The sequence below is a fragment of the Sorex araneus genome, chromosome 11 (genome assembly GCF_027595985.1).
Source record: "Sorex araneus isolate mSorAra2 chromosome 11, mSorAra2.pri, whole genome shotgun sequence".
Taxonomy (NCBI): Eukaryota; Metazoa; Chordata; class Mammalia; order Eulipotyphla; family Soricidae; genus Sorex; species Sorex araneus.
Genome location: NC_073312.1, coordinates 30,666,255 through 30,687,270, shown reverse-complemented (window position 1 = coordinate 30,687,270; position 21,016 = coordinate 30,666,255). Strand labels below are relative to the sequence as shown.

Genomic DNA, 21,016 nt, shown 5'->3' with positions numbered 1-21,016 from the left:
AATGCAGGTACAAGGCCGTGAGTGAGAGAGCAAATGCAACTTCAAAAGAAGTTACAGAAACGTTCAGCTGGTTCTGGCAGGCAAAGCCAATGGCCCCAAACACGCAGATGACAGGTCTTCCAGGCCCCCTGTGTCTGCAAAACACAGCAGAGTACAATGCAAAGGGCAAGATCCCCCAAATGCATCCTTCATTCAAATGCTCATATATACAGTCATGCTAAACATAACAGTCATGCGAACAGCACCATCTGAAACCATGAGAGCACCTCATCCTGTTGAATGAAAGCCCCTGACTTCAGAAGAACTTCAGCAGTCACTGCTTCACGATGCCAGCCGCTTTCATGCTTCATGATGCCAGCCACGTGATGCCTCCCACTTTCTCCATCGTGCTTATGCCAACTCTCCAGTGTTAGTACATGCAGCAGCACAGCTTGGCATTAGTATCTGCAGCACGCTCAACCCTTAGGAATACTTTACCCACATTTACCCCCTGAAGATCACTATTGGGCTCGGCTGGGGGGACAACGGCATCATTTGTGTTGACAATGGGCACGATGTTCATTCGGAGGAGCTCATGAAGCGTTCCATTGAGGTTCCTGCGCTTCTGCTCATCATGGAAATCCAAATTGGTTACCAAAATCTACAGGGATTAAATAGAAGGCAAACAGGAAGGTGTAAACATCCCAGGAAGAGCACACAAAAGATGTTAACACAGCAGTTAAACTTTAAGCTGAGTTCCTGAGCATAGAGCCAAGAGTAAGCCCTGAGCGCGGCCAGGTATGGCCCCCACACAAACAAAAAAATCTTTGGGCTGTGGGGATCCTATGGACAAAAGAGCACATATATTTAGATGTTTAGAAACTTAGAATTACTTGGAAGATTTATTTAAGTATGCTCAAGCCTTCTTGCTTAATGGGGCCAGAGAGGTAACATGGGAGGTAGGGCACTGGCTTCACATAAGGCTGCACTGGTCAAGACCTTGGCACCGCAACTGGAGCCCTGAGCACTGCCAATCACTTGTGAGCACAGAGCTAGAAATAAATAGTCCCTGAACATCACTGGGTGTGGCCAAACAACTCACCATACCACTCGTGAAATTCCTAGAACACTACTTTTTCAAAATTGAACCATCGTGACATAACAGTCACAAAGCTGTTAATGGTCAGATTTCAGTCATACAGTGTTTCAACACTCATCCCTCCACCAGTGTACATTTCCCACCACCAATGTCCCCAGTTCGCTCCTCCCAGCCTCTCTCTCTCTCTGTCTCTCTCTCTCTTCCTTTAGAGCATTACTGTTTGTGATATAGATACTGATAGGTTATCATGTTTGTTCCTGTACCTATTTTTAGCACACAGTTCTTACCCAGAGTGATCATTTCCAGCTATCTTTGTCATAGTGGTCCCTTCCCTATCCCAACTGCCTTCTCCCCCAGCACCTGAGGCAGGCTTCCAACCGTGGACCAATCCTCCTGACCCTTGTTTCTACTGTCCTTAGGTATTAGTCTCATATTAATGTTTTTCTTAATACCCCACAAATGAGTCCAATCATTTTATGTCTATTCTTCTCCTTCTGACTCATCTCATTTAGCATGATACTCTCTGTGACAATCCATTTATAAGCAAATTTCATAACTTCATTTTTCCTAACAGCTGCATAGTATGCCATTGTGTAAATGCACCATAGTTTCTTTATCCGGTCATCTATTCTTGGGCACTCAGGTTGTTTCCAGATTTTGGCCATTGTGAATAGTGCTGCAGTGAACATGAAGTGCATATAGCATTTCTGCTGTGAGTTTTTGGGACCCTGGGGTATATTCCCAGAAGAAGTATTACTGGATCATATAGAAGTTCAATTTCTAGTTTTTTGAAGAATGCTCATATTGTTTTTCAAAAAGGCTGAACCAGTCGGCATTCCCACCAACAATGAAGAAGAGTCCCTTTCTCCCTGCATCCACAACAGCATTGACTGCTCTTGTTCTTTTTGATGTTTGCCAGTCTCTGTGTTGTGAAGTGATGGGAAAACTGGACAGAAAAATACAAAAAAATGAACTCAGACCTCTTTCTAACAAAAGTCAGATCAAAATGGATTGAAGACCTCAGAATCAACCTGAATCCATAAGATATCTGGAGGAAAATGTGGGCAAAACCCTCCATGACACTGAAGCTAAAGGAATCTTCAAGGATGAAACACTGCTGACCAAGCAAGTGGAAGCAAAGATAAACAAATGGAACTACATTAAACTAAGAAGCTTCTGCACCTCAAAAGAATTGGTGACCGAGATACAAAGACAGCCCACAGATTAGGAAAAAATATTTATGCAATACTTGTCTGGTAAAGGATTTATATCCAAGATATATAAGGCACTGGTAGAACTTAACAAGAAAAAAAAAACCTATCAAAAAGTGGGGAGAAGCAATGAACAGAAACTTCCTCAAAGAAGAAATACAAATGGCCAAGATACACGTGAAAAAAAAGAAAAAAGCTCATATCGCTAATCATCAGAAAGATGTAAAGCAAAAGAACAATCAGAACACTACTTTTATTTTCAGACTAAACCAAATTTTATCCATCTATAAAACTGATAAAAATCACTATTCAATTTAGAGAGTGGGGGAAGCAATGACCACCCACTGATTTCTAAAATACCTCAGTGTTCTAGTATCTGACTCAGGGTCTAGGGTAATTGTCACGAAGACTTTAGGTGAATGAATGGTTCAGTCTACTCAGAAAAGCGTTTCAGACACAATGCAACTGGGCCATGATGTCATGTGCTCCGCAGCTGAAAAAGACTGAACTTAACAGAGGTGGTGTTTGAGCAGGTGGGAATAAAGGCCTGAGCGCTCTATGGTGTCGAGTCTTGAGTAAGAAGCTGAAAGGACAACTGGCCACAGGTTAGTTAAGGGAACAAGTACCAGCTTCTCAGAGCTGGAGTGGTAGGTGGTTGCAGTTCTGCTTCTTCAGAGTTTAGGCAATGTTTAATAGGAGAAACAGGTAAATGGGAAAAATTAGCAAGAAACTATTGGTTACAAAGTTGGAAGCTCATGAATAAAAGCTTCAGTGAAATCCTTTTAAAATTTAACAAGGAAATTCTTGCTGAACAGACCAGGATAAAGTAAGACAGCCTGAAGACAGATGATCCAGTAGGTACTGAAATAGTCAAGGTGGGAACGGGTTCTTTGAATGACAAATCAGAATAGAATATCCAAGAACAAGTGTCCATCTATATGGGGTCAGCTATTATTTTTAAAAGGAGATGAGAAAGGCCAGAGCAATAGGACAGTAGGTAGGGTGTTTGCCTTGCACGTGGTCAACCTGGGTTCTATCCCTGGCATCCCATATGGTCCCCTGAGCACCACCAGGAGTGATTCCTGAGTGCAGAGCCAGGAGTAACCCCTGAGCATTGCTGGGTGTGACCCAAAAAACCCCTCCCCCAAAAAAGGAGATGAGAGCCTGAAATGGAGTAAAGACAGCCTCTTCTACAAATGATCAAATGATGCTGAGAAAACTGGGTAACCAAATGTGAAAAATTAAAACGGGATCCACAGTTCACACCTTACACGAGATTCAAATCAAAGTGGATCCAAGGCCTCGTGATCAGACCAGAATTTCCACTGAGGAAAATATAGGCAGAATTCTCCACTCTCTGGGCTTCAAAGGTGTTGTCAATGAAACAATGCCACCGGCAAAGGCAACAGAATAACAAATAAACATATGGGACTAAATCAAATTAAAGAGTTTCTGCATGACAAACGAAAAACGTGCTAAAACTAAGAGACAGATAACTGATGGGGAAAAATATTTGCAGTCAACACAGCAAATAAAGGGTTGATATCCAGGATATATTAAAGACTCGCAATGATCAACAACAAAAAATACAAAACCCCATCAAAAAGTGGGGAAAGGAAATGAGGAAGACCAAGAGATAGCCCACAAGCACGTGAAAAAATGTTCATCATCACTTATTATCAGGGAAATCCAAAATAAGACAACAATGAGATACCACCTCACACCCGTGAAATGGCACATATCAAAAATAATGAGAACAGGAGCAAGAGAAATAGCACAACGGGTAAGGCACTTGCCTTACATGCAGTTAACCCAGGTTCAATCACTGACATCCCATAAGGTCCCTGAGCATTGCCATAAGGGATTCTTGAGTGCAGTCAGGAGTAGCCCCTGACTATTGCTGGGTATGGCTCCAAAACAAACAAAGAAAAAAACAGAAACAAACTGTGTTGGCAGAAATGCGGTGAAAAATGAACTCTCATCTACTTCTGGTGAGAACATTGTCCATTTTGACCCAAATGGAAAACATATGTAGGGTTATCAATAAACTTAAAATTGAGCATCATACGACCCCACAATTCCACTTTTGGGTATTTACTCCCCCCCTACCCCGACAGAAAAATATTCATGCAAAAGGACATATGCACAGTCCTCAGTATAATAGCTAAGATTTGGGACCAACCTAGATGTCCAACAACAGATCAATCAGTGTGTCATGAAGCTGTGGTATATATATGCACAGTGGAATACTATGCAGCATTAAATAATGATGAAATCATGCAATTTGCTGTAACATGGATGGAACTGGATGATATCATGCTAAAGTAAGCCAGAAGAAAGATAAACATAAGGTGGTATTGCTTATATGTAGTATTTAGAGACACTGGATAAGGAAATGCAATGGTTTAAATGGGGGAAGCCTAAATCACCCGTGGTCCCAAACTATAGCAGGGAGAAGAAAAGATAATGAATGGAGTGTGGGGGGCAGAAGAGAGAGATGAGAAGGCACAGGGGGGCAAGGGGCAAGGTACATCAGTGGTGTTAAGGAATGACAGAGCTAAATCTTCAAACCACAGAGTCAACAACACTGAAATCATGAGGCCCAAACTTCAATAAACAAACTTAGAAAGGTGCCTGTTCTCATGGCAGGTAGGAGTGGGCCTGGGGGTGGGAGTAGGAGAGGGAACCTGGGAACACTGGTGAAGGGAAGATGAAACTGGTGGCGGGATCAGTGATGAAACCCTCTATGTCTAAATCCCAACTATGAATAGCCTTGTAAATCACGGTGCTTTTGCGAGATAAAATTTGGAGACAAAAGGTGGGAATGGATATGTTTCGATATAGGCTCTAGCTATAGTAACCGAGAAGAATACAGTCGCTTTAATGAAATGTAAAACAAAGACAAATAGAAACATGGCTTAAGAAAATAATTCACTTGCTTTTTCTTTTTTTGCTTTTTGGATCACACCCAGAGATGCACAGGAGTTATTATTGGCTCATGCACTCAGGAATTACTCCTGGAGGTGTTCAGGGGACCATATGAGATGCTGGGAATCGAACCCAGGTTGGCCACATGCAAGGCGAACGCCCTATCCGCTGTGCTATCACTCTAGCCCCACACTTGCTTTTTCAAGAAAACAATTATTGTCTCTGAAATATAATATTCCAGGAAAGCCAAGCTCTGTACAGGCACTGGGATGAAAAATAAAAATGCAGATTTGGGGAATATGGGATGGGGAACATTTATTTATTTTTGGTTTGGGGCCACATTCAGCAATGCTCCGAGGTTACACCTGACTCAAGAAATTACTCCTGGCAGTGCTCAGTGGACCCTATGGGGTGCCAAGGACTGAGCCCAGGTCAGCCATTTTAAAGGCAAGTGCCCTACCCTCTGAATTATCCTTTAGACCCCAAAGGGGAACACTTTTAAGAAATATATTATAAACTCCTTTTCAGGGAACTTGACTCCTACAGAAAACAGAACTGGACCCAAAGTGAACACAGAGATTCCAGTCTTGACAATGAAAGGTCAGGCACTAACTAAACATGTACATTCCAGAAGCAGCCAGCAAGCAGTATAAAGGTCCGGTAAAATTACCTGTTGCTCAACTTAACAAAAAAGACAAGAGTCTTAAGAGAAAAATGTGCTGACATGTTTGAAGGAGGACAGGCTGTTAAGCTGCAAATTAATTTTCTAAGAAGGAAAAACAAGCTGTAGGGGGCTGTAGCAATAGAAGAGTGGGTAAGGCATTTGCCTTGTGTGCAAGCGACCTGGGTTCAGTCCTCAGCACCCAATATAGTCCACCAAGTCCAGCAGGAGTGATCCTTGAGCACAGAGCCAGGAGTAAGCCCTGAATACTGCTGGGTATGGTCCCCCAAAAAGCTGTTGTACTTTTTTTTTTGGAGGGGGGGTTGTGGTGGGAAGGGTGGGGCTAAGTCCAGCAATGCTCAAGGCTTATACTCCTGGATCTGTGCTCAGGATTCACTCCTAAGGGTGCTCAGGGTGCTCATACGATCAAAAAGGAACATGTGGCTAAAAAATGCAAGCCCCCAGCCACCAAAAATTCGTGTGTAAATGGAAGCAAAGGAGTCTGGAAATAAAAACTCGGAGAATTACATTTTTCAGGTATTTTGAGGTATTTAGAAGTTTAAACTTAATGTATAGTTGACTAAAATACAACTGAATTAAAAAAAAATTGGGATACTTAGCACACAATTGATTTTTGGGCATTCGGGGGTAATCGCTTAAAATTTAGGAGTTCCATGAGGACTAGAATGATGACTGATTCATTCACTGCTAGGGCCTAGCAGATAACTTGGTATATCACAAGTGCTCTGAAAGTATCTGCTGAATAAATGAAAAGTCACCCACCTGGTCACCGGCATTCTTCTTTCCCTTCAATGTTAACAAAGGTGTTTATTACACAGGCAAGCAAGTTCGCTGGCTAAACTCCACAAATAAAATGATGACACTACTGTGATGTCTTCAGAAGTATCAGCACTTGCAGTGTCCCAGGAGTTAGTATCATAACAAGACCTTTCATTTATTGGAACATACTTCAGACACTACGTTAAATGCTTCTCGTAGGTGGGTTTTTTTATTTCTTTTTGGGTCACACCGGAGATGCACAGGGGTTACTCCTGGCTTTGCACTCAGGAATTACTCCTGGCGGTGCTCAGGGGACCATATGGGATGCTGGGGATCGAACCTGGGTCGGCTGCGTGCAAGGCAAGCTCCCTACCCACTGTACTATACCTCCAGCCCCTCGTGTTATTTTTCTCATCCATTTCTTTCTGAAAACTCTCCACAGCAGGTGCTGTTATCATCCTCCCCTTCCAGACGAGTAATTGAGGTGCACACAGGGTCCATTTAAAGACAGACTTTCCCCGGTTCTCCCCCTCAGCAAATGTAACAAGTCAAGGGGACTGTGCCCTGCCAAACATGGCCCCCACATGGCCAGGTGAAGGCCAGTCTCTCACCTGGGCAGCACAGATGCTGTACTGGGTGAACATGGCTTCGTACAGGGCCATCAGCCCACTCTGTCCCGCTGCGGCGCAGGCTCGAGCTTCCAGGACTGGGATGGCCTGTAACACACCAACATACAGGGGTGGCTGGGGGTGCAGGAGGGAAGCCCCAAGGACCCCTGCCACAAAGAGCGAGCAAGCAGCACTCACCATTTCTTTCAGCTGGTTCTGCCCCGAGTGCAGTGCCTGCCGTACACTCTGCGACAGAAGAATCTCATGGCGCAAGCGTTGCTTGCCAAAGGCCACAGCGCCACTGGTCACCAGCATCATCTCTCGGCCTTGATTCTGAAGCACAGACACCTGCCAAGTGAGGAGGGGGAAGGCACCACCAGTCAACGACTCATGGCTTTTCTCTTGTCACGAGAGACTCAGGAAGGGTGGAAGAATGAATAAGTGGATCCCAAATGGTGGTTGGTTTTTTTTTTTAATTTTTTTTATTGAATCACTGTGAGATACAGTTAAAAAGTTGTTCATGATTGGGTTTCAGTCATATAATATTCCAACACCTGTGCCTTCACCAGTGTGTATTTCCCACCACCAATTTCCCTCCAGCCCCCCTCCACTGCCTGCCTCCATGGAAAGCACTTTTCTTACTTTTCCTCTCTCCCTCTCTCTCTCTCTCTCTCTCTCTCTCTCAGGCGCACATGCATGCGCCCTCCCCCCCTTTCCTTTGGACCTTATGGTTTGAAATACAGATAATGAAGGGTTATCAAGTATATCCTTGGGCTGGAGCTATAGCACAGTGGTTGGGCGTTCGCCTTTCACGCGGCCGACCTGAGTTTGATTCCTCTGACCTTCTCGGAGAGCCCGGAAAGCTATCGAGAGTATCGAGTCTGCGCAGCAGAGCCTGGCAAGCTACCCGTGCATATTGGATATGCCAAAAACAGTAACAATAAGTCTCTCAATGAGAGACATTACTCGAACAAATCGATGAGCAACGGGATGACAGTGACCTACTTTCAACAATCAGTTCCTATCCAAAATGAACATTTCCAATGATTATTGTCCAAGTGGTTATTATTGACAATAACAGACAGCACCAGGCTAATTCTAGACAAATCACCCACATTGGTTAAAAATGATTAAGAACAAAACATAAGCTATCCTACATGGCTTCCAGCAAGCTGGTATGCAGCAGGCAGAAATCAGACATTGTAAATAACCCGATGTGCAGACAGGCTTGGTAGCCACAGGACTGACTGAGGTGTCTATAGAACTACAGCCCTGGTTATTCCTGGAAATAAAGTCCAGAAGCTTTAGAGTAAATAGCCACAAGATAAATTTAGTGGATAGCTTCTCAGGTTTCAAGCTGGGGGTATTCTGATTCCTGCTGGTTGCCTGTGTGCCTAGACCAGGAGAGATGCTTGACCCTATTCCACTACAGAACCAGCTGGGGTCACCTTGTCCCCTAGCTTGCACAGTTCCCCATGATCAAATCAATAATTCACGGTGCAAACAGTGGGGCAGCAGGTAAGGTACTGGCCTTCCATGTGGTGAACCCCAGTTCAACTCTGATCCCTAAACAAAGAGCCGGAAATAAGCCCTGAGCACAGCAACTCCTCCCCCCACCAAAGAAAAAAATGCAGACAGTAAATATTTCTAACCTGTCTATGCCTTCTGATATTCTAATCCTATAATCTGTTTCAGGAACGCATACACAGCTGTGATAACTCACCATTTCAATGCTTTGAAAAATTATTTATTTTCATTTGTTTTGGTTTTTTGGCCCACTTGGTGATGCTCAGGGGTCACTCCTGGTGACTCCATACTGAGGAATTATCTCTGGTGGTGCTCAGAAGACCATATGGGATGCCAGTGGTCAAACCAAGGTTGGCTGCATGTGAGGCAAATGCCCTATCCACTGTACTATTGCTCAGGCTTCCAGTAACATTTTATCATAGAAAATTTCATTCTTAACCAAAATGGCAAGAAAACTATTATAAATCCCCAGTTACTATTCTCTAGCTTCAACAACTACCAATCATTATCAAGTTTTCACTAATACTCCTTCTAGAGATCCTCCATTAATTTAACATAGATTCCAGACTCCAGACAAATTACTGCATTTGTAAATTTTGCAGTAAAGTCTCGGGCCGGGGCCGATACCAGCTCACACTCCGCCAAAATTCGACCCGGGTGGCCACACACTTTGGTGCGGCCGCTTTGCTGCTGATTGACCATGATCCGGAGGCCAGCTAGACTACTTTTGGTCCCAGAAACTGCTTGCAGCCATGTCTCTAGACTGTGAAGCCATTACCCCATACTGCCCCAGGAAGGGAAATTATGAAATTTCTAACATAAATCTCCCTGGACTTAATTACTAAAATACTAAAATACAGAAATCCTAAACCGCACGGCCGTTACCACAGCAGTGCAACTTCTTATCTCTTCATTCTCAGCAATGGAAAACAAATTATCAAATGCTTCCTTGTCAGTAGGGCTTTTTTGGGGGGGGAGAAACACCAACAACAATAGTGAGTTTTGTGTTGAAATATGGAATGTAATCAAGGTAAAGAGAAAATGAAGTGAAATTTATCAGTTACACAGGCGGGGGCGGGGGGTTGGAGGTATACTGGGGTTTTTGGTGGTGGAATATGGGCACTGGTGAAGGGACGGGTATTTGAGCATTGTATAACTGAGACATAAGCCTGAGAACTTTGTAAAGTAAAAATAAAATAAATAATAATAATAAAAAAAAATTTGCAGCAAACTCTAAAAGACAGGGAATGTTTATAAATGTTTATAAAGCCAAACCCTTTAAAAATTCTTGAAGTATAAATATTCAGTTAGTGCTCACATCTACCCAATTTCTTTTTAGCTTTACACTACACACTGCCATAAACAGAAGTGTCTCTTTGAATTCATAGGTTCTCCCTGCCCATCAATTTTACTCCTGCAGTTTTGATTCATAGAAACTATATTATCTGTTCTTCGGGACTTCTTTCTAGTCTTGATGTCTCTGCTTGCGACCTGGGGAAAGGTTTTTGAAGTATGTTATTATTTCCTGTAAACTGCTGTCAGGTAGGAAGGCTTGACTTTGTCAAAAATTCTTTGTAAGTGTAGAGTCTGCCAGGGGGCAAATATGCAGGGTTCTTTGTAGTTGTGTCATTAGCAGCAGTTGTTGACCCATTAAATTGTAGGGGTTTCAGATGTTTTAATTCAGTCATTCCTTCATTTAAAAACTGTAATACATCTATGGAAGAAACTTTCTTTCATTAACTAATAGATCAGCCTGAAGTATATAGTTTTATATGAAAGTCAGGACAAATGTGTTATCTTCCCCTTTATTCACTAGCTTTCAAAATGAGTAGGTTCTCTAGCAGCCTCAAAAGACAATCAGTGAAAAAAAATTGAATAACATTACATGTCCACATATTTAGTCATACCAAGTTTAAATTTATTGTAATAACTTTTACTGATCTTTAGATCATCTTATCTTTGGTGACTGGAAGCTGAATTTGTCTAACACAGTAGCTGTTTGGGACCAAACAACTGACTATACATAAGTGCTGCCCGAACCTAGAAAGCCCTTTCGTGAGGTGCACAGCTGTCCTGAGAAGATGAGCAGGTGACCGCTGCAAGGCAAATCATCCCTATATGCTCCCCATAGTTTTCATCAAGCTTCTTGTCTGCTCAAAAATTTCCACCTGCTTTTGTGATCGAACCTCAATTTTTCTACTGGACTTCAAAGCCTTGCTTAATGGAATGGCTATTTGTTGCTGATTTCTTTAATGAAACACCCTCACTCACCACTACCTTCTTGGCCCACCAGCACCCCATACTCATCACTGTCTCTGCCTCCATCTGAAGTCCTCTTATAGAATCTCCATCCCAACCCAGCACATTGCAACAGCACCAGGGGTATGACTCACATCATGTACCGAGTAGGGTGGACCATTTTCCTGGCAGCAAAGCAAATCCTATCTGGGTCAAAGGTCCAGTTGGATAATAACCACCACACACATCTGACTTTCCTATTTCTGGACCCTATCACTGTCATTTGGGCTCAATCATTTGGATGCATACGGCCTTTCACAATCACCCTAATTATTGTAGGATTTCTAGTACTGGCTCCCCAAGAGCAGAGATAACAATCCTGTAAAGTCCCTTATAACACAGGCCTTCAAAAATTTAAAGGTGGGCTGGAGCGATAGTACAGTGGGTAGGGTGTTTGCCTTGCACTCGGCCAACCTGGGTTCAATCCCTGGCATCCCATATGGTCCCCCAAGCACCGCCAGGAGTAATTCCTGAGTGCAGAGCCAGGAGTAGCCCCTGAGCATCGCTGGGTATGACCCAAAAAGCAGTACATAAATAAATAAATATGGAAAGGTCAGAATGGACTCAATCTGGGAGGCAGATCTGATAATTGCTTAGTACAAGAAACCATGAAAGAAAACACCAGGTCCGAGGGAGTTGTGAGGGTCCGAGGAGAGCACATATTTCTCATGTGGGTTCAATCTCCAGGATCACCAAAAGAAGAAAATTCCATCAAGTTTCAAATTAGAAGTTTCCTGATACCAACACCTCAAAAACGTCTTTTCTAATTATTTGGTAGACTGGTTTGGGGCAACACCTGGCAGTGCTTGGGGGTTCCTCAAGGGACCATACAATGCTGGGGATGGGGATCAAACAAGGGTTAGCCACACAAACGATAAGCAAGAGTCTTAAGTTCTGAACTATCTCTCGAGCACTTGAAAAGATGTTTGCTTTTTTTTTTTTTTTTTGGTGGCGGAAGGGAGGGGGGCTGCATTTTGGAGCAACTCCTCAGGGTTGACCTCTGGTTCTGTGCTCTCCTGGCAGTGACAGAGATCAAACTGAAACTGGTTAAGAGCAAGGCAAGTCCTTTAACCCCTGTCTAATCTCTCCAACGTCAGGAAAATTGTGTTGTTGTTTTTTTTTTTCTAACTGAAAATAAGCTTGTAGAAGACAAAATTAAGTTACAGCTGAAATGAAAAATGTTTTCCTCTGGCATCACTGAGAGGTCTGTTTTCTTTTTTTTTTTTTATTCTTGAAAAGAATTAAAAATGGTAAACTATAAGCCTGCAAATCAAAACTGACCTGTACCCATACTTGTTTTTTTGTATAAAGCCTTATGGAAAAACAGTCACATTCACTCGTGAAGCATAGTTATATATTACCTGTGGCTGCTTCTTGGTTACAATGGTAAAGAGTTGAGACAGCGACCATATGACCGGCAAAGGCTAAAATATTTACGACCTGACAGAAAAAGTCTGCTGATCTTTGTTCTTAGTAAACACACGGATAGTGGGACTTAAGATGTGAAGCTAAGTTTGAAACTCCTATGTCGACATCCAGGTCAGTTTCTTTACTGATAGGATGTCATCATCCTGGTGTGACGCCTGGTCAGTGGGCATAAAACAAGGTCCCACTGGAGATTTCTTTGCCTGCAGGCGGGGTGGTGCTCAGCGCTCACTCCCGGCAGTGCTTCGGGGACCATGCAGTACTGAGGATCAACCCAGGCTTCCTACATGCAAAGCATGTGCTCCAGTGTGTTCTAAGCTATCTCTCAGTGTGACTCTGGCTCTGAGTCTTCGCAAAGCCACTACTCCAAGCACAGACCCTTAGGGCATTCAATCTGGTGATAAAAAGTTGTCCTAGTATAATAAAAGATCCTGGGAGACTTATGCATGGGATGGCTTTCAAACTCCCAATGTTTACTTGCATACTTTCTTGCTGCATTGTCTATTTTATTTTATTTTTTTTGCTTTTTGTGTCACACCCAGCAATGCTCTGGGGTTACTCCTGGCTCAGGAATTACTTCTGGTGGTGCTGGGGGCTATATGGAATGCCAGGGATCAAACCTGGGTCAGCGCATGCAAGGAAAACGCCCTACCCGGTGTACTATTGTTCCGGCCCCCGTTACTTGGTATTTCTGATGAGTCTTTTCAAATACCCATACTTGGAAAATATGGCAATAACAGTTCATAATCATCAAGACTGCTGGATTTATTACAAACTAATTAGCCTAGGAACGAAAACAACAGTGCAGCAGGTATGGTGCTTGCCGAGCACGTGGCCAACCCCCGGGTTCAATCTCTGGCACCCTATAAGGTCTCCCGAGCAGAGACACAGAGGAAGATCATCTCCATTCCCAACATCCTCTCTGTCCTGGGGAGCCAGAAGTGATCCCTGAGCACAGAGTCAAGAGTAAGCTCTGAGCACTGCTAAGTGTAGGCCAAAAACAAAAACAAAATAAACAACTAATTAGCCCAGCAAAAGAGAAAAGTACAAGTCAATATAACATACTGATCTGGGTACTCAACCCTGACTATTCAGGGAACTTGATAAGCACAGAGGATGTTTGAGCCCCATCCCAGAGACACTTAATATATGGTTGCAAGTGAAACCCAGACATTTCTAAGCCTCTTGGACAATTCTAATATGCACCCAGGATTATCAATTGCTGCGGACAGCTCCTCATCACTAAGAAGCCCAAGGGAAGAAGTGCATGAAATGGGGCGGGGTAGATAGCTTAAAGGGCTAGTACACATGCTGTGCACACAGGAGGTCTAGTTCAATCCCCACCACACATAGTTCCCTGAGAACTGCTGGGAGCAACCCCCAAACATGCAGCACTGTCCAGGGTGGCCCAAAGCCCCCACATAAATACACTTAAAAAGTAAATAAAGAGACGTTGAGGAAGTCATCTCCATTCCCAACATCCTCTCTGTCCTGGGAAGCTATCTCCTACTGTCAGCTACCCTGAGACAGGGAGTTTTCTGACTGGATTAAACCTATCATACTCCAATCAAAACGATCTTGATGAAAAGATAACAACTTTACTCTAGTTCAGCAGAACCTTCCTCTCGGCAGTTACCTGCTCAACGATGGATGCCAAGCGCCCCAACGCCAGGCCACACTCATCCCCTCGGGTCACCACAGCACTTCCGAGCTTCACCACGATTCTCTTGGCATGCTTCAGCTCACTGCGGTGGGCAAAAGACTTGCCATGAGCACGACTGAGGGGGACAGTGATAAAGGGGATGTTGCTCCAACAACGGGCATGTCTGATGGCTGATGGCTGGACACGGTCTGGAGCCCCAAAGTCAAACGTAGAAAGACAAAAGAAACAGACAAGGTGATTTCTCATTAGAAATATGCAAGCACAGTATCAACCAGCCTAGCCACCTCCCAAAATAGCTTTTTTAATCCCAGCTTAGTGAAACCAGCATATCAAGAGTCATAACTAGCACACTCTTAGTCTAGCATCATATGGAGTGTGCACCCAGGTCTGTAGTACACTCAAACTCTGCTGGTGAAGAGTTTAAATGAAACAATTCCTGAAGATGAGATGCCTACAGTGGTGGAGGAATGGGTGTTGGATCACTATATGACTGAAACCCCATCATGAAAGCTTCATAACTATATCTCACAGGGATTCATTTAAAAACAAATAAATCACTGTCACTGTCATCCCGTTGCTCATCGATTTGCTCGAGTGGGCACCAATAACGTCTCTCATAGTGAGACTTATTGTTACTATTTTTGGCATATCAAATACACCACGGATAGCTTTCCAGGCTCTGCCGTGCGGGCTCGATACTCTCAGTAGCTTGCTGGGTTCTCCCAGAGGGGCGGAGGAATCGAACATAGGTCGGCGTCGTGAAAGGCGAATGCCCTACCGCTGTGCTATCGCTCCAGCCCAAAAACAAACAAATAAATAAAATAAAATGAGATGGCAGAGTATGTGAAAAGTCCTTAATTTTTTTCCCACCATAAAACAGCAATTTCTATGTTCAGAAGTCTATTCTATAATTAGCACCCAAAGGCAATAGAAACAAAGAGCAGGAGAACTGGTTCTTAGTAGAAAGCCTACCCGTTGGGAGAGGAGGGTGGATAGGTCGGGGAAGGGACCACTGGACACACGTGACACAAACTAAAGTAAAATTTTTTTAAAGTATACTGAGGAGGCAGGGTCAGGAAATGAAGGAAACTTTGGGTCACTGGTGGAGGGACACATTTAGTGGGGTAGGTTTAGGGTTGGAGCACTGAATGCATGAAACTCTTGTTACTAAAAGCTTTGTAAACTACAGTTACAGTGCTTGGGCAGAAGGTGTGTCGGGGGGAAGGGAATGGAAGGATGGAAAAAAGGAGAAGTTATAGGATCTTGTCTTAAAAGAATTTTGGGGGAGGGTGTTTGGGTCATACCCAGTGATCCCAGTGATGCTCAGGGCTTACTCCTGGTTCTACACTCAGGGACCACTATTGGGGTCCATACATAGTGCTGGATATCAAACTAGGGTTGACTTCAAGTGCCATCCCCTGCACCAATTCTCCAGCCCATAATCTGAAGGATCTGGAGTGGTGCAAATGTTACTATCTTGAGCATATCAATCTCAAATTCTGTCTGAGATATTGGGACAACAGCATAAAGGATGTCAGCAATCTCTCTGTATTAGTTTTTATGACTGCAAGTACATCTATATCTCAAGATCAAAAATCCAATTACAAAAAAGAAATGAACAAAAATAGAATGATGGTCAGAGAGATAGTACGGCAGGTAAGGCAGCTAACCCAAGTTTGATCTCTAGTACTACATGTGGCCCCCTAAGCTCCATCAGGAATGATCCACCTGAGTGGACAGCCAGAAGTAAGCCCTGAACACAACCAAGTGTAGCCCCAAAACAAAACAAAAGCAATGTGTTACCTATTTCCCATCCCCTTTTATTTATTTCTTATTGTCTATGTTCAATTCTGCCAAATTACTTTTTTCTGTGTTTTATTTTTTTTTTAAGACTTTTTTTTTTTTGCTTTTTTTGGGTCACACCCGGGGCAATGCACAGGGGTTACTCCTGGTTCTACACTCAGGAATTACTCCTGGCGGTGCTCAGGGGACCATATGGGATGCTGGGATTCGAACCCGGGTCGGCCGCGTGCAAGGCAAACGCCCTACCCGCTGTGCTATCGTTCCAGCCCCCTTATTTGTTTTTTTTTAGGTTTTTATTTTTAATTGAATCACCATGTGGAAAGTTACAAAGCTTTCAGACTTAAGTCTCAGTTATACAATGCTCAAACACCCATCCCTTCACCAGTGCACATATACCACCATCAAGAACCACAGTATACCTCCCCCCCACCCCCTACCCACCTGTGTAGCTGACAAATTTCACTTTACTTTCTCTTTACTTTGATTACATTCAATATTTCAACAAAAAACTCACTATTATTGTTTGGAGTTCCCCCTCCCAAAATCAGACCTGCTGAAAAGGAAGCATTTGATAATTTGTTTTCCATTGCTGAGATATGAGGTCGTGCAGCCGCAATAGCAGCCGCACGGTTTTAGATTTCTGTATTTTAGTATTTTAGTAACTAAGTCCAGAGAAATTTCTGCCAGAAATTGCATCACTGCAAGTTCGTACCTCTCTGCTACTTTATATTCCACATATGAGTACAATCTTTCTGTCTGTCTCTTTCTTTCTGACTCATTTCACTCAACATGATACTTTCCATGTTGATCCACTTATATGCAAATTTCATGACTTCATCTTTTCTAACAGCTGCATAGTATTCCATTGTGTAGGTGTACCAAAGTTTCTTTAACCAGTCATCCGTTCTCGGGCACTCAGGTTTTTTCCAGATTTTGGCTATTGTAAACAGTTGCTGCAATGAACATAGAAATGCAGATGTCATTTCTGCTATGCCTTTTTGCCTCTCCTGGATTAAAACTCTGTTTGCAACACACGTTGTCCAAACCTTCAGCATAGTTCTAAGCCTCCTATGGTACCTACGAGCTCTGGAGAGAGATGTAGACTGGATCCGGGGCAGGAGGTTCTGGATGAAGGGCTGGAACCCAGAGCGGCCAACTTGACTCAACATGCTGCTACGCAGTCAATGATCTAAATGTATCTAAAAAATACATTTTAAGAAAATCTGAATGAGTAGTAGGCAAATAACTTAATTTTCCTTTACTTCACCGTACTCCCAAAGAAAAACTTGATCAGTGGAATCTAAATTCCTCTATATTGGGGAAATTCTTACCTTCTCTATAACTAGAAAGAAAAGTCCCCTTCCTAGGACACAGGTCTACCCTTCCTTTCTTAGCATTACCTTAATTTGAATTTTTTATTTTTTGTTTTTGGGCCACATCTGGTGATGCTCAGGGGTTACTCCTGGCCCTGTGCTCGGGAATTACTCCTGGCAGTGCCTGGGGAACCGGATAGGATCCTGGGAATTGAACCTGGGTTGGCCTCCTGCAAGGCAAGCACCCTACCCATTGTATTATCACTCCACCCTCCAATTACCTTAGTTTTCATGTAAGAAAGTGACGATGAGTGGTCAAACCTCCGAAAGTTTAATACTCGTGTACAGACAGTAAATCTTCACTATAATTCCTTTAAAACTAGGGAGTCTCCAATAGATTACTAAAAAAAAATCCAACTCCAAGAGAAAGTCATTGATAACCAATGATAACCTTCCAGTTAGCATCTCTCACTCTAAACCACACAATGAAAATGTCAGTTTGATCCTCGTAGACACAAGAGTGGAGGTGAGAGACACAGCAGTGAATCCCGGAAGACAACGGCTCGCTAGAGATCTCTTCAGAACTTTACTGAGTCAGCTCCACCTGGGCACATCAGATAAAGCAGCTGTGCCCTCCCTGGCCACTCCAAAAGAAAGCCCAATGGCCACCGGCTTCCAGAAGGAAAACTCAGGTATGCAGGGTCAAGATCCAAGATTCCAGGCCACATGGCGGTGGCGGAGACTGGCTGTCCCTTCCCATCTCCCCGTGTGCTTGGGGTCCTGACCCTCATGCCCACAATCTGCCTCTGGGCACCATCTCGGCACATCAACACCCTTGAACCAGAGACTCCCAAATGAACCTCAAAATGGATTAGCTCCCTACAGAGATGTCTCTGGAGTCCAACCATTTACAATTTTAGAATCCAGAAGCGTGCGACCTCTCATATTCATAATAAGCAATAGAAAATAAGTTATCCAGCATCTGCCCCTGGCAGGCAGGCTTGAATGGTGGTGGGAAAATTCAAAAATAACTGTGGTGGAAGGTGTAATGGTGGTTGGGATTGGTATTGAAAGGTTGAATTTTAATCAAGTAATTTGAACAAACTTATGGAAATTGTAAAAAATAAAATAAAAATTAAAAGTGAGGAAAAAAAGAAGTGGGAGGAGGAAAAGGCCAGAGGCAGCTGTCATACCTTTCTTCCTGCTACCCACAGGAATTCTAAAGCACACTCTTGCATGCCTGGAGTGCAATGTCTGCATTTAAATGACTATAGGCATATCCTGTGGAGGAGGAGTGCCTGGCCAGAAGGTCAGAGTTGAGAACATGGTGGATATGAGCATTATCCTTGCTTGGGTAAAACTGGTTAAACTGGGTTAGCCTGGGTTAAACGTTAGAGAAGAATTCAGAGGCTTTAGAGAAGGTATCATGGATTGCACAAAATGCTAGGGGTTCCTTCCTACATAAGCACAGAAAAAAGCTATCCATCACAAGGTAAGAAAGAAAGATACTACAGGGTTTTTTGTTTGTTTGTTTGGCTGTGGTTTTTTCTTTTTTTTTCTTTCTTTATTTTTTTTTTGCTTGTGGTTCTCCTTGTGACTTTTACTATGTGAATATAGGTGGGTTTATTCCAACCCTCTAAAACATGCCTCAAAAGATCAGAGTCCACCCCAAAGTGAGAAAACATGTATTGTGCTTCAACTTATACCACAAAGGCACAGAAAGGGGTAGAAGAGACAGGCAAGGCACATCTGTTGTGAAAGATATGGTATCTAATCAGCAACAGAAAGCATTACATGCTGTTTTGGCTAAGTTCACTGTGAGTCTGGTAGCTGTCACTATCTCTGTCACTGTCATCCCGTTGCTCATCGATTTGCTCGAGTGGGCACCAATAGCATCTCCATCATGAGACTTGTTATTGCTGTTTTTGGCATATCAAATACACCACGGGTAGCTTGCCAGGCTCTGCCGTGGGGGCGAGATACTCTCGGTAGCTTGCCGGGCTCTCCGAGAGGGGTGGAGGAATTGAACCCAGGTTAGCCGTGTGCAAGGCGAATGCCCTACCCACTGGAGTCTGGTAGCTACATTGAGAAATTTATCTCTATTCCATCAAAACATGACATAAAACTATGGTCTATGGTGCTTAATAAAATTGATTACTTCAGCAGCTAACCAATTACTTACATGTGAATTTTCCAAAATACCCACATAATAGCCCAAAGAGTAAAACAATCCAAGAAAGACACTAAAATTCTCCCTGAAGCCTTCCCCAAGTCACTCTCAAGATCAAGCCGGATATAACCTTGTAAGTCAGCTATGGATGGTCAGTGTGTTACTGCTGCTTTCCGCATAAACTTCCACTCAAGTTTCTAAGAACTTTGGAGCCGGACTGACTTAAGTTAGGCTCTGCATGTGCTAGCAGGGTGCCTTTAGGAGGCTTCATCCTAAGGCCTCTTTAATTTGTGAATCGGAAACTGTAACCGTAAGAAACTCGAGGGATTAATGGAAGAACTATATGAGGTGATGCTGGATAAACATCAGTTATTCCTAGAGATCGATGGTGTCTTGAGACCTCTTTATTTTCTTCAGGACCAATCAAAAGAATTCTATGTTCTTGGGTGGATATACTCACAAGTTAAACTTACTGATCGTCACCCCCAAGTCTTATCTAAGTTTCATTGAAAGTTCTGAATATAAAAGATCATCAATTGCTTAAAGAATGAGCTAGAAATGCAGCCGGGTACCACACCACTTCTGACTGGCCCCTCCCCGCACTGAAGGTTCATCCTGTCAGGGTTTATTAGACCTGCAAAAAGCTGGCCGCTGATTCCAGGAACAAAGGGTGTGTGTGTCTAGACTCCAGTCATCCGGTTCTCTGCATGTTTTGCCTCTGGCATGTCTCAGGTACCCCTTTACACCTTCTACACAGAAAGCCCTTATCTTAATGATTTGGACAGAGACATGAACTTTAGTCCCTGCAAACTTCTCCCAGAATCACAGACATGGTATGTAAATAGCTCACTAAAGTCCGGATGATAAAAGCTCACTGCCTCGGAGGGCAGAGGCTAAATGATGGGGGGGAGGGGGCTGTGGGTGCACCCAGACGTGCAGAAAAGGCCTATTCCCAGGCCGCCTGCCATCCTGCAAAAGGCGGCGTTGGGAGAGCTCCGCTGCAGAATCCAGAATCACGAATCGAGGGAGACTGAACACCCAGGGCCCCCGTGTCTTGGAGGCACGGCCAGTTTACACACCACCTCCGCGGCAGGTGCACTGCAAACCGGCCCCGGACTCCAGGCCCCAGCAGGGGTGCCCGCCTGGACCAGTTCCTCCATTGGCGAGCACTGCAGGCGGGCAGGGCGGGCAGGTGCGCCGGGCCTCCCGGCGGCCCAGGGCCTCGGTGCCCCGGTATATAGATGGGTCGCGCGCCCTGGACTCTGTCCAGCCCGCCGCCACTGCTCAGTCCGCGCTCCCACCCGCTCGGAGGCCCGACCCGGGCCGCCGTTCTTCCGCTCGGGTCCCCACGATTCCCCGCAGCCCGCGCCCGGCCCGGCGCCTCTCCATCCCGTGCTCGCCTCCATCCCCAACCGCTGCCTACCTGCCAGCCAGCCTCCCAGCCGCTCCCGTGGCGCTCCACGCCCAGCTGCTCCAGGCGTCCGTGCACTCGCCTCTTTCTTCCGTCCACGTCCCGCAAGATGACGTTACGTCAGCGGCGTTGGAGGAAAC

General features: G+C 44.2%; 1 protein-coding gene across 2 annotated transcripts in view; it reads right to left on the bottom strand.

Annotated features, from left to right (window-relative positions):
- The window catches only part of ALDH18A1 (aldehyde dehydrogenase 18 family member A1), a 47,667-nt gene extending 26,658 nt beyond the window's left edge, over positions 1 to 21,009 (bottom strand). Inside the window, exons 1-6 of one of the 2 annotated variants that reach the window (XM_004616386.2) lie at positions 20,889 to 21,009; positions 17,064 to 17,181; positions 14,153 to 14,367; positions 7,465 to 7,614; positions 7,270 to 7,374; positions 482 to 640 (exon numbers count right to left, since the gene is read on the bottom strand). In XM_004616386.2, the coding sequence (XP_004616443.1) occupies positions 482 to 640; positions 7,270 to 7,374; positions 7,465 to 7,614; positions 14,153 to 14,367; positions 17,064 to 17,151 (717 nt within the window). In that variant the 5' untranslated portion in view covers positions 17,152 to 17,181; positions 20,889 to 21,009. The remainder of the gene's footprint in view (positions 1 to 481; positions 641 to 7,269; positions 7,375 to 7,464; positions 7,615 to 14,152; positions 14,368 to 17,063; positions 17,182 to 20,888) is intronic. The other variant, XM_004616387.2, reaches the window with a different exon arrangement.
- Positions 21,010 to 21,016: the final 7 nt, after the last annotated feature.